At 41.8% G+C, this 16,454-nt stretch overlaps 1 protein-coding gene across 2 annotated transcripts in view; it reads right to left on the bottom strand.

Annotated features, from left to right (window-relative positions):
* Positions 1–16,454, bottom strand: part of LOC118401101 (inositol 1,4,5-trisphosphate receptor type 2-like) — a 159,814-nt gene that overhangs the window by 94,283 nt on the left and 49,077 nt on the right. For both annotated transcript variants that reach the window (XM_035798334.2, XM_035798335.2), the window contains exons 28-37: positions 14,870–14,995; positions 14,505–14,627; positions 12,571–12,771; positions 11,920–12,171; positions 11,395–11,520; positions 4,482–4,610; positions 4,156–4,276; positions 3,598–3,779; positions 1,482–1,624; positions 1,061–1,169 (exon numbers count right to left, since the gene is read on the bottom strand). In XM_035798334.2, the coding sequence (XP_035654227.1) occupies positions 1,061–1,169; positions 1,482–1,624; positions 3,598–3,779; positions 4,156–4,276; positions 4,482–4,610; positions 11,395–11,520; positions 11,920–12,171; positions 12,571–12,771; positions 14,505–14,627; positions 14,870–14,995 (1,512 nt within the window). The remainder of the gene's footprint in view (positions 1–1,060; positions 1,170–1,481; positions 1,625–3,597; positions 3,780–4,155; positions 4,277–4,481; positions 4,611–11,394; positions 11,521–11,919; positions 12,172–12,570; positions 12,772–14,504; positions 14,628–14,869; positions 14,996–16,454) is intronic.

Genomic DNA, 16,454 nt, shown 5'->3' with positions numbered 1-16,454 from the left:
ACACCCTTGTCATCATGTCTTGTACATCCCTAAACACCCTGTATGTAACACACCCTTGTCATCATGTCTTGTACACCCCTAAACACCCTGTATGTAACACACCCTTGTCATCATGTCTTGTACATCCCTAAACACCCTGTATGTAACACACCCTTGTCATCATGTCCTGTACATCCCTAAACACCCTGTATGTAACACACCCTTGTCATCATGTCTTGTACATCCCTAAACACCCTGTATGTAACACACCCTTGTCATCATGTCCTGTACATCCCTAAACACCCTGTATGTAACACACCCTTGTCATCATGTCTTGTACATCCCTAAACACCCTGTATGTAACACACCCTTGTCATCATGTCTTGTACATCCCTAAACACCCTGTATGTAACACACCCTTGTCATCATGTCTTGTACATCCCTAAACACCCTGTATGTAACACACCCTTGTCATCATGTCCTGTACATCCCTAAACACCCTGTATGTAACACACCCTTGTCATCATGTCTTGTACATCCCTAAACACCCTGTACATATCACACCCTTGTCATCATGTCCTGTACATCCCTAAACACCCTGTATGTAACACACCCTTGTCATCATGTCTTGTACATCCCTAAACACCCTGTATGTAACACACCCTTGTCATCATGTCCTGTACATCCCTAAACACCCTGTATGTAACACACCCTTGTCATCATGTCCTGTACATCCCTAAACACCCTGTACGTAACACACCCTTGTCATCATGTCCTGTACATCCCTAAACACCCTGTATGTAACACACCCTTGTCATCATGTCCTGTACATCCCTAAACACCCTGTATGTAACACACCCTTGTCATCATGTCCTGTACATCCCTAAACACCCTGTACGTAACACACCCTTGTCATCATGTCCTGTACATCCCTAAACACCCTGTACGTAACACACCCTTGTCATCATGTCCTGTACACCCCTAAACACCCTGTATGTAACACACCCTTGTCATCATGTCCTGTACATCCCTGAATACCCTGTACATATCACACCCTTGACATGTCTGGTTCAGTACTCACAGGCTCATCAAAGGCCTCCTTCTTGTCCAGCATCTCTCGGAGTGTCTGCAGGATCTTAATGCACAGCTTTTCCTCCTTGTCCATCAGCTTCTTGGTGTGTTTGATCAGTCTGAATGACAAAGGGTAAAGTACAAACGAAACATCAGTACCCTCCCTGTCTTTAAGTCATCTAAGCACACCAACGGATGTGTGACCTTTGACTGGAAGTTTGTGAGGACAGAAAATAATAAACAAAACCCTTTTTTGGGAAACATTTAGGAAAAGTCAGAAGTCGAAAGTAAAACACAAAGAAGAACAATGGACAGTCAAATGCAAACTTGGCACTGGTGTAAAAGCTCAAGAAATGCAGCCCATAGATCATGTTTGTGATGGTGTGTCTGATCAGTGTTTGTGACTGCATCTGTACCTCTGCCACACTCACTTGGACATGAAGGCCCCGCTCTCACAGCGCAGTCTGGCAGCCTCTGGGAACAGCAGCTCAGGGCTGTGTAGTACATCCACCAACACAGAGAACTCAGCCTGCACCATAGGACTGAACTGCTCCTCTAGACACGCCACCACACCCTGGACACATGACACAATGGATACAATACCTCTGCAGTGCAGTGCAGTGCAGTGCAGTGCAGTGCAGTGCAGTGTGTGTGTATTCCAGGGGAGGCTCCTCAGAGGAAGGGGAGGATAATAATCCTATGCAGTGAAATATTTAAATATAAGTTATCCTTTTTTAGATAAAACCATACTAAATATATTTACATGTCACCAAATAACTGATTAAAACACACTGTTTTGTAATGAAGGTCTATAAGTAGACTCAAAAGCACCATCTAGAGTAGTTTTTACCTTCTTAGTTGACCTTATACTTACGTAGCTAATTCAGTTAATTTGCCTACTCAACGACCTGACTCAAACAGAGGAATGCTATTTACGGTGCCTTCGGAAAGTATTACAGCCTTATTCTAAAATGTGTTGTTGTTATTTTTCAATCTACACACAATAACCCAAACAGGGTTTTAGAAATTGTTGCTAATTTATTAAATATAATGAACTGAAATATTACATTAACATAAGTCTGAGGTCCTGAGGACTCTGGATCAGGTTTTCATCAAGGATCACTCTGTCCTTTGCTCTTTTCATCTTTACCTCGATCCTGACTAGTCTCCCAGTCCTTGCAGCTGAAAGACATCCCCGCAGCATGATGCTGCCACCACCATGCTTCACCGTAGGGATGGTGCCAGGTTTCCTCCAGAAGTGACGCTTGTCATTCAGGCCAAAGAGTTCAATCTTGGTTTCATCAGACCAGACAATCTTGTCTTTTGGTGCCTTTTGTCAAACTCCAAACAGCCTGTCATGTGCCTTTTACTGAGGAGTGGCTTCTGTCTGGCCACTCAACCATAAAGTCCTGATTGTTGGAGTGCTGCAGAGATGGTTGACCATCTGGAAGGTTCTCCTATCTCCACAGAGGAACTCTGGAGGTCTCAGAATAACCTTTGGGTTCTTGGTCATCTCCCTGAACAAGGCCCTTCTACCCCGATTGATCAGTTTGGCCTGGCGGAGTCTTGGTGGTTCAAAATTTCTTCAATTTAAGAATGATGGAGGCTACGGTGTTCTTGGTGACCTTCAATGCTGCAGTCATTTTTTGGTACCCTTCCAGATCTGTGCATCGACACAATCCTGTCTCGGAGCTCTACGGACAATTCCTTTGATTTAATGGCTTGGATTTTGCTCTGACATGCACTGTCAACTGTGGGACCTTATATAGAAAGGTGTGTGCCTTTCCAAATAATTTCCAATCTATTGAATTTACCACAGGTGGACTCCAATTCAGTTGTAGAAACATCTCAAGGATGATCAATGGAAACAGGATGCACCTTCGCTCAATTTCGAGTCTCATAGTAAAGGGTCTGAATAATAGGTATCTGTATCAGTTTTTATTATGAATAAATTAGCAAAAATGTCTATAAACCTGTTTTCGCTTCGTCATTATGGGGTATTGTGTGTAGATTGCCGAGTAAAAATTTGATTTATAAGGCTGTAACATAACAAAATGTGGAAAAAGTCAAGGGGTCTGAATACTTTTCAAAGGCACTGTATGTTAGCTTGCTGGCTAAGGCTAACCAACACTGCAACTCTTCCAAGCCAAGGTAAGCTTTCATTTTAGAAATGAATTGGCACCGGACCTGCCGGTGTAACTGCTATAATTTTTGCTGTACACTGTACTGCGAGATTGTACACATGGCAAGAGTGTGCAAGTTTTGAATATTTCACTGTCTCTCTCACCTTGATTACTCCAATTTGTCTCTCGACTTTCATTTTTAAGCTAGGTTGTAGCAACCTCATGATGGGTATTATATAGGGTAATTTCAAGTATGATGTAGTAGCCTAAACCTATGGATGTTACATTGAACTGGGTGAATGGAATATGAATGACAGTCATCCAATATGCTGTAATAGAAATGAGGCCATTGTCATAAATATACAATACCCCCCCCCCCCATATTTCTGTGTGTGTGTGTGTGTGTGTGTGTGTGAGGGATCACCTGCAGCTTCTCGATGATGCTCTTGTAGTCAGGCACTCCCAGAATCTCCTTGCGGACCCGGGTGCGTGCTGAGGTCCTCCAGTCCTTTACGGCACGCTCCACCCTGTAGGTGTGGGCCTTCAGAGACAGAGTGTTCACCTGGCTGTCCAGATCCACTGGGATGGCTATGGCACGCGCCTTAGCTGGAGAGGAGACAGGGTGGGGACCTTATAACTAGGAACTGAAGGAGCCTCAAAGTTGGAGTGCTGATATCGGTTTAGCCTTGTAGACCATATCGAATACTCTGAATCGCTTTCTGAAGATGGGCCCATATCTCTCCCAAACACACACATTCACACAAGCTGACATGACACCCAATCAACCAACAGAGAAAGGCATTGGCCTACTTTCTGTATTGTCTGCATACACAGTGGCGGCAGACTAACATGTACAGGGCTTATTGGGTGAGATTTAAATACTTGCAATGTCTCCCTGTCATTATAGAAATCATTGATGTTTCCAGTCTACAAACCTTAGTCAAGGCCTGTCAAAGTGCAATCATTGGGCTGTGAGACTCACCCACGTCAGACAGTGTTTTGATGCAGCCCTCGATGTTGTTCTTCTGGGCCGAGCTGATCCAGGTGCAGTTATAGATCCTGAAGGAGGACTGGAGCAGCTGGATGAAGATGGGCTGGTGGGTCTGACACAGAAGAGAGGGAGGATAAACATTCACTAAAACACTCCATAAACAAACACTTCAATGGCACTCAAAAATGTTGTGCCAGCACCTACCAGATGGATAAGCATTTGCCTCAAGTGCCTGAACTGACTGAATTGAAACACAAATGGCCAGAGGAAGGTATTTAAATACCCATGTACAAGGTTAACCTCTCTCCCAGGAATACCTGCAGGTTGGAGTTGTTGACAGGGAACTGGGAGCTAAAGAAGCCCTTGACGATGGCCATCACCGTCTCCGTCACGTACCTCTCCAGGGGAATGTTGGCATGGTTACGGTCCGTGGTGCTGTTGCACACCTAAAACCATTGAGGAGAGGGGAATGTCTGTCTGTCACTCAGGAGTGAGGGGGGGAAGAGACTGACCTAGGGTATCTCTCATTTTTTAGTTGTAATATTTTATATGACAAACAAAAACATACATAGACAAAAACAACTTAACATACATACTTACAAACATACTCTACACATCCACAAACATTAACGACATGACAATTGCTCAGACACACGTTCCCACAGTATCCACAACGTTGTTTCTACTGCTTGTAAGACTTTGCCCCATATGACGTAAAATTGTATGATGTTGTTTTTGTCTGTAGACAGATTTTTTCCCATATTTAAATAACGCATTTGATTCTTCCATTGTCTTAGCTAGCCTACCGCAAATCCAATGTCTCGAAATATTCAGAAAGACGGATTAAAAGTGAAACTTGCATTGTAAATCTTATTAGACAGCTTTTTAACGCTGCCCATAGTTTTGGGAATTTATAGTACTCCAAAAAGGAATGAATTCCTGAGTCATTGTTAGTTTTACACTTAAGACATGACTGCCATTGTGCTGTAGAATGTGTGAAATTGGTCTCTTGTATAATAAAATCTATACATTACTTTATACAGGATTAAGCTTACATTTTCGGGATTTGTAATTTTGTTCATTATGTTCCAACACTCCCTCCATCGTTTGTCAATACCAGTTATTTTTAAGTCTTGGTTCCAATAGATTGGACAGGCTCTCTGCAAGGTTTTGTATACATCTTACCTATCATATGACTAACTATCTTCTTCCGACTTAAATGGGATTCTCTCAACATCGCTCCGATGTCAAAATGCTTTCAGGTCAACATTTTGTGATATAAAACTTTCATATTTGAAAATATCTACATTGGTCATTGCTTTCGGGTCAAGGAAATTATTTGATTTCCTATTACCCACGTCATTTTCAGTTTCTATGCCTTTAGTTTGTGGGCCAATTTATCTGTGAATTCTGAAAAGACTGTTCCATAGGGGTGTGTTTTTATGGAGTGATATTGGTTCTTGAAGAATCCGTTTAATTTTCTTCCATGTGGTTCTAATGTTCTTAATTATGAAGTTGTTAATGTTCTTTGCTCCATCCTTTGAAAACAGACACATGAAAAGATTGCACCTCTTCATTATGTAGCATGCACCTCTTCATTATGTAGCATGCACCTCTTCATTATGTATCCATTGTTCCTCTTTACTGCATTTAACTATACATCGCAAGTAAAAGCCTTGGGTGGAGAGTTGATACAATTCCAAATCTGGAAGGTTAAAACCACACTCGGATTAAAACTTTGCTTTAGGAGTTTTATTTGTCTTATACACTTTTTTAAGAACGTCTTCGGTGGGGTAATTCTACCTGTAAGGCTTATGGGGAGATTGTTTCATTGAATTAGATCTGCTTTCATGTTGTTGAGTAATGGGATAAAGTTATTTGTTATCACTTATTAAGCATCCTAAGTATTTCATATTTTTTTGTGGTCCACTTAAAGCAGGGTTTGTCAACTAGGTTCAGTATCAGGCCAAATTTGTATTGAGCTAATAGTCGGTGGGGCAGAACATAATTAGTATATAATATTTGCACAAATAATTGGCCAACACTACAAATTGAACAACATGTTTAACACATCCAATTAGTAGGCTTCATAATAAATTCAGTGACAATTACATAATTTCTATCTGATTACGCTCATAAATTCACCATGTCTCCATAAAGATGGCGCCGAAGAGGATGGCTGACGTTTTACATGCTCCTAACCAATTGTGCTATTTTGTTGTTTTTTGCATACTTATTTTTTTTAAAACTTATTTTGTAAAACATGTTGCTGCTACCGTCTCTCTTATGACCAAAAATGACTTCTGGACAACAGAACAGCGATTACTCACCACGAACTGAAAGACAAAACATCAAACAGGCAAGCGTCAATACAGGATTAAGATTGAATCCTACTACACCAGCTCTGATGCTCGTCAGATGTGGCAGGGCTGCCAGGTACGCAAGCCTACCAGAGAAGCTAAATGCCTTTTACGCTCGCTTCGAGACAAGCAATACTGAAGCATGCACAAGAGCACCAGCTGTTATGGATGACTGTGTGATAACGCTCTCCGTAGTCCATGTGAGCAAGACCTTTAAACATTCACAAAGCCGCAGGGCCAGATGGACTACCAGGACGAGTACTCAAAGCACGCGCGGACCAACTGGCAAGTGTCTTCACTGACACTCATCCTCACCCTGTCTGAGTCTGTAATACCAACATGTTTCAAGCAGACCACCATAGTCCCTGTGTCCAAGGAAGCGAAGGTAACCTGTCTAAATGATTACCGCCCAGTAGCATTCACGTCGATAGCCATAGCTGGTCGGCTCACATCAACAGCATCCTCCCGGATATCCTAGACCCACTCCAATTCGCATACCGACCCAACAGATCCATAGATTACACAATCTCAATCACACTTCACACTGCCCTTTCCCACCTGGACAAAATGAATAACTATGTGATAATGCTGTTCATTGACTACAGCTCAGTCTTCCACACCATAATGCACATGAAGCTCATCACTAAGCTAAAGACCCTGGGACTAAACACCTCCTTCTGCAACTGGATCCTGTACTTCCTGTCGGGCTCACCCCAAGTGGTAAGGGTAGGCAACAAAACGTCTGCCACACTGATCCTCAACACTGGGGCCCCTCAGGGGTGTGTACTTAGTCCCCTCCTGTACTCCCTGTTCACCTACGATTGCGTTGCCAAACATGACTCCAACACCATCATTAAGTTTGCTGACGACACAACAGTGATCACCGACAACGGTGAGACAGCCTATAGGGAGGAGGAGGTGAGAGAACTGGCAGTGTGGTGCCAGGACAACAACCTCTCCCTCAATGTGAGCAAGACAAAGGAGCTAATCGTGGACTAGAGGAAAAGGTGGGCCGAACAGTCCCCCATTAACAACATTTTGTATATTTCTCTGTGTGTTGATTGGTGGGGAAAAACAGGTCTATGTAGTCTACTGTAGCCTACACTACTTTTTAACATCAACATTCGTTCAGAACAATTCGCTTGATAGCAAGAGAAAATGTCACCCTAAAAAAGTATCAAAAGGTGGATTATTAAAATCGAAGAATGTACAGAGATGTGTTCATCTTACCATCGTTTTTCCAATGCCAAGCCAGTGTGTTTAATTAGCAATGAAAAAGTTTCTGTTTACAAATAACTACATCTCCAAAGTATTTTTGAATCTAAGCATGGAACTTTCAAAGTGGCCTTCATTCCCCAGACAGAGGCCTGACGCCGAAACATTGAAGTGTTAACTGCAATCTACACAGCTTTTTTGGCTGACATATTCTGTCACTTATACTGGATAAATCTCCAGTTACAAGGACGAGGGAAAACAGCTGTGGATATGGTGGAAAAACTTGAGGCCTTTACTAGGAAGCTTGAGTTGTTTGATTTGAACTTGTCATCTGGAAGGCAACTGCACTTCAGCACATCAGGGATGCTGAATTCTTGTGTGCATTTTGGAAAGACTTACAACTGCAAGTCCTCATTTTCCTCTATGAATGCAATATAGACTCATGACAGGAAACAGCTTCCGCATAAGTCAATCGAGGACTGCCTGCGCATCAAAATCACACCAATGTCACGCGACATCCACAAGGTCGTGTCCGAGGGGAAATGTAACTTTTCCCATTGAGTAAGTCACTTACTGGTCTATATGACTATATTTAGTAAGTATTAACATTATTGTGAGTGCTTATGCATGGATATTTAGGTCTCAAGCTGACAATATTTTCTGTTTGTCCTGTCGTTAAAGGAGTGGAAAATTGTTTTATGTAGGATGCTACATTTTTGGCCAGTCACAATAGTAAGTAGGCCTAACAACTACAAACATCCCACTTCTATCTGGCCACAAATCATTTATTGTAAAAGATACTGTTAAGCCTTATAACTGGCTGAGGAAGGCCAAGTTATTTGATATAGGCCTAGGCTCTGAAGAAATATTCTCCAATTAAGCCCTCTTGCTTTTTGTAAATTAAAATGAAGATTATTGTTGAAATGAATTACTCGACTGGTGTATGTTCTCCATCTCTTGCTCTGCAACACTTACATAACAAGGTACATATTTTTTCAGCACCAGGTGGTGTTGACCTCCGATTGATTGCGGTGCGGTTGCAGTTTTACATTTCACCACCACAAAATGGTTTGCTGCCTGCTTTAATAGTTGACCGTGTCCTGCATTCTCTCTCCTCATGAATTAAGTTCAAATGTAACTTTTGCATTATTAAGGGAGGGTAACTTCATTCTTAGGACAATGCATTTGGGTGTTTTTGCATCTCGGGTCCGAGATTTTTTATTATATGCAGTACCAGTCAAAAATGTGGATACACCTACTCATTCCGAGGTTATTTATTTAGACTATTATTTTCAACATAGTAGAATAATAGTGAAAACATCAAAACTATGAAATAGTACATATGGAGTCATGTAGTAACCAAAAAACTGTTTAACAAATCAAAATATATTTTATTTGCAGACGATCTATTTGACCAAGAAGGAGTGATGGAGTACTGCATGGTTAAGAGAATGCCAAGAGTGTGCAAAGCTGTCATCAAGGCAAATGGTGGCTACTTTGAAGAATCTAAAATATATTTTCATTTGATTAACACTTTTTTGGTTACTACATGATTCAATGTGTTATTTCATAGTTTATGTCTTCACTATTATTCTACAATGTAGAAAATAGCAAAAAGAAAAACCTTGAATGAGTAGGTGTCCAAATATATATATTATTTTATTTTAAATATTCATAATTAATTTGGGGGGCCAAATAATATTGCTGGTTGGCAGAATTGGCACGCTGGCCGCCAGTTGGTGAACCCTGACTTAAAGGATTGATGTAGATCATGAGTTATTCTTTTTCATATTGCCATCATTTCAGTTTTTCCCACGTTATTTTAATATCCTGAGATTTTAGAGTACTCCGAAAATATTTTTAACAAGGGGGCATTGACTTTTACATCTTAGTTAGGTATATAAAAGAGATCATCTGCAAATTAGTTTAGTTGACCAATAATGATAACTGTTACGTTTGGGTCCTGTCTAATTATTTCTACAAGCGGTTCAGGAGGGAGGAGAGAGGACATCCCTGATAATGTATTTGTGTATATTTTTGCTTTAGGACATTTATATAATATGTATTATTTCAGCTGGAAAGTTTAATGAATTTTAAAGTTTTGAATAGCAAAGGTCATTCAAGACGGTCAAAAGCTTTTTTGGCATCAATAATAAACGAGGTGGAAGGTGTGTTCCACAGCACACTAGCGAGAGCCCTGGTAGAGCCCTGGTGTTCAACATCCACTGAAGTAGCTAGCAAGTTTACTAGACAGCTACAGTAGTTGCCATGGTAACCAAACAAACAGACTTGCTAGTTTTACCTAACCAAACCATCAGTACTAGCTTGCCATTATGAAAATCGAAATCAACAATGCCATAATGTTTTAAAATTTGACTTTTGCTTTCAAAAGCAGCATAAACATAGAACATATAAGAATGAACTATAGCCATTGAATTCTACCGTGCAAATATACCATGTGTTATTTAAGCAATAAGGCATGAGGGGGTGTGGTATATGGCCATATATCACAAACACCCGAGGGGCCTTATTGCTATTATAAACTGGTAACCAATGGACAGTGAAAATACATATTTTGTCATACCCGTGGCATACGGTCTGATATGCCACAGCTGTCAGCCAATCAGCATTCAGGGATCAAACCAACCCAGTTTATAAAGAGAAATAATGCACACTCTAGAATGCCCTTCAAGCCAATCAGAAACAAGTATTCAACAATGCCATGGTATAAGGATAAATCTGCATCTAGTTTTTAACATATTGTATTATACTGAAACATGTTCTTGTATTTGTTTCTAAGTGTCCATGCTAAATAAACCCTGTTTGATTAATATTTATCAAGTCTGGTAAGACTTTTGCCATTCTGTTGCTTAGGAGTTTTGCTATGTTATTGTCGTAATTGATTACATTTATGGGTTTGTAATATCTGCAGGGGACCCTCCAGATTTTTCTGGTTTTAATATAACTGAAATAACAGTTCAATACATGGAACTCGGAATCCCTAAATTGAGTGACGCGTGTTGTCATTTGAGTAAATAAGGGCGGTACTTTGTCCCAGAATATAAAATAAAACGGTAAGAAAGTCATCGATCCCTGGTGCTTTTCTCTGGGTGAAGATTTTTACAAGTGTCTAACATTTCTTTTTGGGTGATTTCCATTTTTAGCCTGGTGTATATCTCAATAGTCTAAAGAACTTCTCTTCTCCTTTCCCTCACTCTACACTGAACTGGACTGGGGAAAGGCCCATTCCCTGAAGGGACCCACCATGTTGAATTCACTTACACTGAGTCTACAAAACATTAAGGACAGCTGCTGTTACCATGACACAGACTAACCAGGTGAATACAGGTGAAAGCTAAAAAACCCTTATTGATGTCACTTGTTAAATCTACTTCAAATCAGTGCAGATGAAGGGGAGAAGACAAGTTAAAGAAGGATTTGTTAGCCTCGAGACAACTTGTCTACAGTATGTTGTGCCATTCAGAGGATAAATGGACAAAACAAAAGATTTAAGTGCCTTTGAATGGGGTATGGTGGAGATGGTAGTAGTAGTAGTAGGTACCAGGAAAAAGCTTTCGCTACCTTATAAAGTCCATGCCACGAGGCTATTCTGAGGGGGGTAGTGCTATGAGGAGGACCTTAGTGAGGACATTACCCGTGCCATGTCCACCAGGAAGTTCTCAAAGAGCTTCCAGATGTGGTGGCTGGTGTAGATCTCCTTCATCTCCACCTCAGTGTCCACGTAGCAGTGGTTTACAAAGTTCACGTAGGCCGTCTTCACCTGGGGAGGGAGGGCCAATAGAAACCATGCATTCAGATGATTGGAAGGTGTGAAAGATTACACTGAGGTGAATGAACGCTAGGCAATATCAAAGCTGGCTGTTCTGGAATCAAATGTTATGCATCTGTATGCAAACAATGGATGCATGCCAATTGTCTATAATGGAATATTATCTTGCTTTACTTTCCCTCATCTGCACTGATGCAAAACAGCTGAACAGATTAACTCCAATTTACAGTACGCATATACCAAGCGTCATGCCACTCTTACCTATCCTCTGTATCCTCAGATTAGTGCAGATGAAGTTGAATACAAGGGTAGAAAATCACACACTACTGAATCACACCCCAGCACCAAATGACAAAGCCTCTCAATATGACCCCACCCCTTCCCCTGTACCTCAGAGATGCAGTCTTCGTGGGTGACCACTTTGACAATGTCGTCGAGGGGCAGCAGGGAGTTACATTTCAGCTCGGTGTATACGTTCTTGCCCTCGGTACAGACAGCGAGGAGCTCTACCAGAGTGTTGTGGTAGGCCAGGGCGCCGCCCTCGTCCCTACGCTCCATCTCGCAGCACATCATCTGGAACAGCACCGGGAAGGAGGAGCGGTCGTTGTAGAACACCAGCACGTCCTCGCCACCGTTCACCAGCTGGGGGTCGGATGGACAGAAAATCAGACAGACGAGTGGAGGTTAGACAGGGAATACCTTATCACTAGTGGGGATAACCAATATTGATAATTCAATATGATATTAAAATGAGCAAGACAAAGCGTGATATTGGTTAATTATTCCAGTTAAACTAAACTGAGACTTAACATGCAATGACTTCCTGTAACGCCCTCAACCAAGATTCCAACCAAGGTCTATGGGAAAATAAATAAATTCATCCACAAGGTATTCTCTAAAAGTAGTCACATTTTAAGTCTCTCGTGTTTCAAACATCTCTAGCAAGCCCTGCCTAGTTTGGAGATAGTGGTAGTGGAAACCATGCTATTGTGGAGTCTCCACAGCCTTATAAAGATATCATCATCATCATCCCTCGCCCACCTCGGTCATGACCTTGTCCTGGCACTTTTTCACGTACTTCCCGTCGGCCTTGACGATGGTCAGGAGGAACTTGAGGTACTGGACGTGTCGGCCGTGCGTCTCGATGCAGTGGACAAAATGGTGGACCACGCGGTCGCTGATCTCGTTGCACAGGTGGAAGTTGTTCATGAAGATGTGGCGCATGGTCTCAGCCTCCAGGAGCTGGAGAGAGGGAGAAGATGTGCACAGAGAATTCACATTCATTGACATATGGATATACAGTAATAGAATGCATTTATTGAGTTGAAAATTAGTAAGAAGTGAACAAACATGTACAGTACCAGTCAAAAGTTTGGACACCTACTCATTCAAGGGTTTTTCTTTATTTTAACTATTTTCTGCATTAATAGTGAAGACATCTAAAGTATGAAATAACACATATGGAATAATGTAGTAACCAAAAAAAGTGAGAAACAAATTCAAATATATGTTATATTCTTCAAAAAGCCACCCTTTGCCTTGACAGCTTTGCACAGTCTTGGCATTCTCTCAACCAACTTCACCTGGAATGCTTTTCAGTCTTGAAAGAGTTACCACATATGTTGAGCACTTGTTGGATGCTTTTCCTTCACTCTGCCCTCCAACTCATCCCAAGCCATCTTGATTGGGTTGAGGTGAGGTGATTGTGGAGGCCAGGTCATCTGATGCAGCACTCCATCACTCTCCTTCTTGGTCAAATAGCCTGTAGGTGTGTTGTGTCATTGTCCTTTTGAAAAACAAATGATAGTGGGACTAAGCCCAAACCAGATGAGATGGCGTGTCGCTGCAGAATGCTGTGGTAGCCATGCTGGATAAGTTTGCCTTGAAATTCTAAATAAATCACAGAAAGTGTCACCAGCAAAGCACCCCCAAACCATGCTTCACGGTGGGAACCACACATGCGGAGATAATCTGTTCACCTACTCCACACCTCACAAAGACCTCTCAAATTTGGACTCATCAGACAAAAAAAAAAAAAAAAAAAATCCACCGGTATAATGTCCATTTCTCGTGTTTCTTGGCCCAAGCAAGCGTCTTCTTCATACTGGTGTCCTTTAGTAGTGTTTTCTTTGCAGCAATTCAACCATGAAGGCCTGATTCATGCAGTTGCCTCTGAACAGTTGATGTTGAGATGTGTCAACTCTGAAGCATTTATTTGGGCTGCAATTTTTTAGGCTGGTAACTCTAATGAACTTATCCTCTGCAACAGAGGTAACTCTGCGTCTTCCTTTCCTGTGGCGGTCCTCGTGAGAGCCAGTTTCATCATAGCGTTTGATGGTTTTGGTGACTGCACATGAAGAAACTTTAAAAGTTCTTGACATTTTCCACATTGACTGACCTTCATGTCTTAATGTAATGATGGAATGTCATTTCTCTTTGCTTATTTGAGCTGTTTCTTGCAATAATATGGACTTGGTCTTTTACCAAGTAGGGCTATCTTCTGTATACCACCCCTACCTTGTCACAACACAACTGATTGGCTCAAAAGCATTCAGAAGGAAAGTTAAAAAGGCACGCCTGTTAATTGAAATGCATTCCAGGTGACTACCTCATGAAGCTGGTTGAGAGAATACCAAGAGTGTGCAAAGCTGTCATCAAGGCAAAGGGTGGCTCCTTTGAAGAATCTCAAATATAAAATATATTTTGATTTGTTTAACAATTTTTGTTTACTACATGATTCCATATGTATTATTTCATAGTTGTGAGGTCTTCACTATTATTATACAATGTATAAAATAGTCTAAATAAAGAAAAACCCTCGAATGAGTAGGTGTGTCCAAACTTTTGACTGGTACTGTATGTCCAATGTATGTGTTTGTGAGTGTGTGTCCATACATGCATACAGTGTGTGAGTGTGTGTGTGCAAGCACAGTGGGCATGAATGAATGCGTGCAAGCATGTTTGTGTTAGCGTACCCCTGGTGTAAGGAACAGGTTGAGGTATTTGTGGAGCAGAGCCTGGTTCTGGCTGTTGCCTCTACAGAAGTACTGCAGGAATACATGGGCCAGTGTCATGATCTCATTCATCTTCTCATCACTCTGGGGACAGACAGGAGTCACAACACGCTTTCACAATTGCATCACTACAAAATCAATCCATACAGATGGTCCAACAAAGCTTTATCCAGGTAAGGTCTGGTTATTGAGCATGACAACATCCATGTAAGGCTTTGAGGGGCCTCATCTGAAGCATTTATTTTAAGCCCAAATGGACTGGGCGCCTATGTGTGTTTGACACTTATTGTAATGACTGAAATCTGTAAACGTGATGACGTGCTCACCTTCTCATAAGGTATCTGGAGCAGGTCCAGCACCACAGAGTGAGCCCCCATGTTCTTCAGCAGCCTCTGCTGCTGCACACAACTCTTCTTACTGGGGTAACACAGCTTACTGAGCCGCAGCAGGATCTACAGACCACACATACACACAGATCAGACAAACACATACAGCACATTCAGAAAGTATTCAGACCACATTTTCCACTTAATTACGTTACCGCCTTATTCTAAAATGGATTAAATTGCCCCCCCCCCCTCTCATCAATCTACAAACAATAACCCATAACGACAAAGCAAAAAGTATTTTTTTAGAAATGTTCATAAAAAATACAAATGAAATATCAAATTTGCATAAGTATTCAGACCCTTTACTCAATACTTTGTTGAAGCACCTTTAGCAGCGATTACAGCCACAAGTCTTCTTGGGTATGATGCTACAAACTTGGCACACCTGCATTTGGGGAGTCTCTCACATTCTTCTCTGCATATCCTCTCAAGCTGTCAGGTTGGATGGGAAGCGTCACTTCACAGCTTCTTTCAGGTCTCTCCGGAGATGTTCGATCGGGTTCAAGTCCGGGCTCTGGCTGGGCCACTTAAGGACATTCAGAGACTTGTCCCGAAGCCACTCCTGCATTGTCTTGGCTGTGTGCTTAGGGTTGTTGTCCTGCTGGAAGGTGAACCTTCTCCCCAGTCTGTGGTCCTGAACACTCTGGAGCACGTTTTCGTCAAGGATCTCTCTGTACTTTTCTCTGTTCATCTTTACCTCGATCCTGACTAGACTCCCAGTCCCTACAGCTGAAAAACATCACCACAGCATGATTCTGCCACCACCATGCTTCACCGTAGGGATGGTTCCATGTTTCCCCCAGAAGTGACAATTGGCATTCAGGCCAAAGAGTTCAATGTTGGTTTCATCAGACCAGAGAATTTTGTTTCTCATGGTCTGAGAGTCCTTTAGGTGCCTTTTACTAAGGAGTGACTTCTGTCTGGCCACTCTACCATAAAGGCCTGATTGGTGGAGTGCTGCAGAGATGGGAGAACCTTCCAGGAGGACAACCATCTCCACAGAGGAACTCTAGAGGAACTCCCTGATCCAATGCCCTCCTCAACCGGTTGCCCAGTTTGGCTGGGCGGCCAGTTCTCGGAGTCTTGGTGGTTCCAAACTTCTTCCATTTAAGAATAATGGAGGCCACTGTGTTCTGGAAGGACCATATACTGCAGACATTTTTGGTACCCTTTCCCAGATCTGTGTATCAGCACAATCCTGTCTCGGAGCTCTATGGACAATTCCTTCGACCTCATGGCTTGGTTTTTGCGCAGACATGCACTGTCAACTGTGGGACCTGATATAGACTGGTGTGTGTCTTTCCAAATCATGTCCAATCAAGTTGAAGAAACATCTCAAGGATAATCAAATGGAAACAGGATGCACCTGAGCTCAAATGAGTCTCATAGCAAAGGGTCTGAATACTTATGTAAATGTTTATTTTTATTTATTTTTACTGTTTTTCCCTTTGCCATTATGAGGTATTGTGTGTAGATCCATTTTAGAATAAGGCTGTAACGTAACATAATGTGGAAAAGGTCA

Source organism: Oncorhynchus keta, chromosome 22 (genome assembly GCF_023373465.1).
Source record: "Oncorhynchus keta strain PuntledgeMale-10-30-2019 chromosome 22, Oket_V2, whole genome shotgun sequence".
NCBI lineage: Eukaryota > Metazoa > Chordata > Actinopteri > Salmoniformes > Salmonidae > Oncorhynchus > Oncorhynchus keta.
This window is presented reverse-complemented; position numbering and strand designations above follow the sequence as displayed.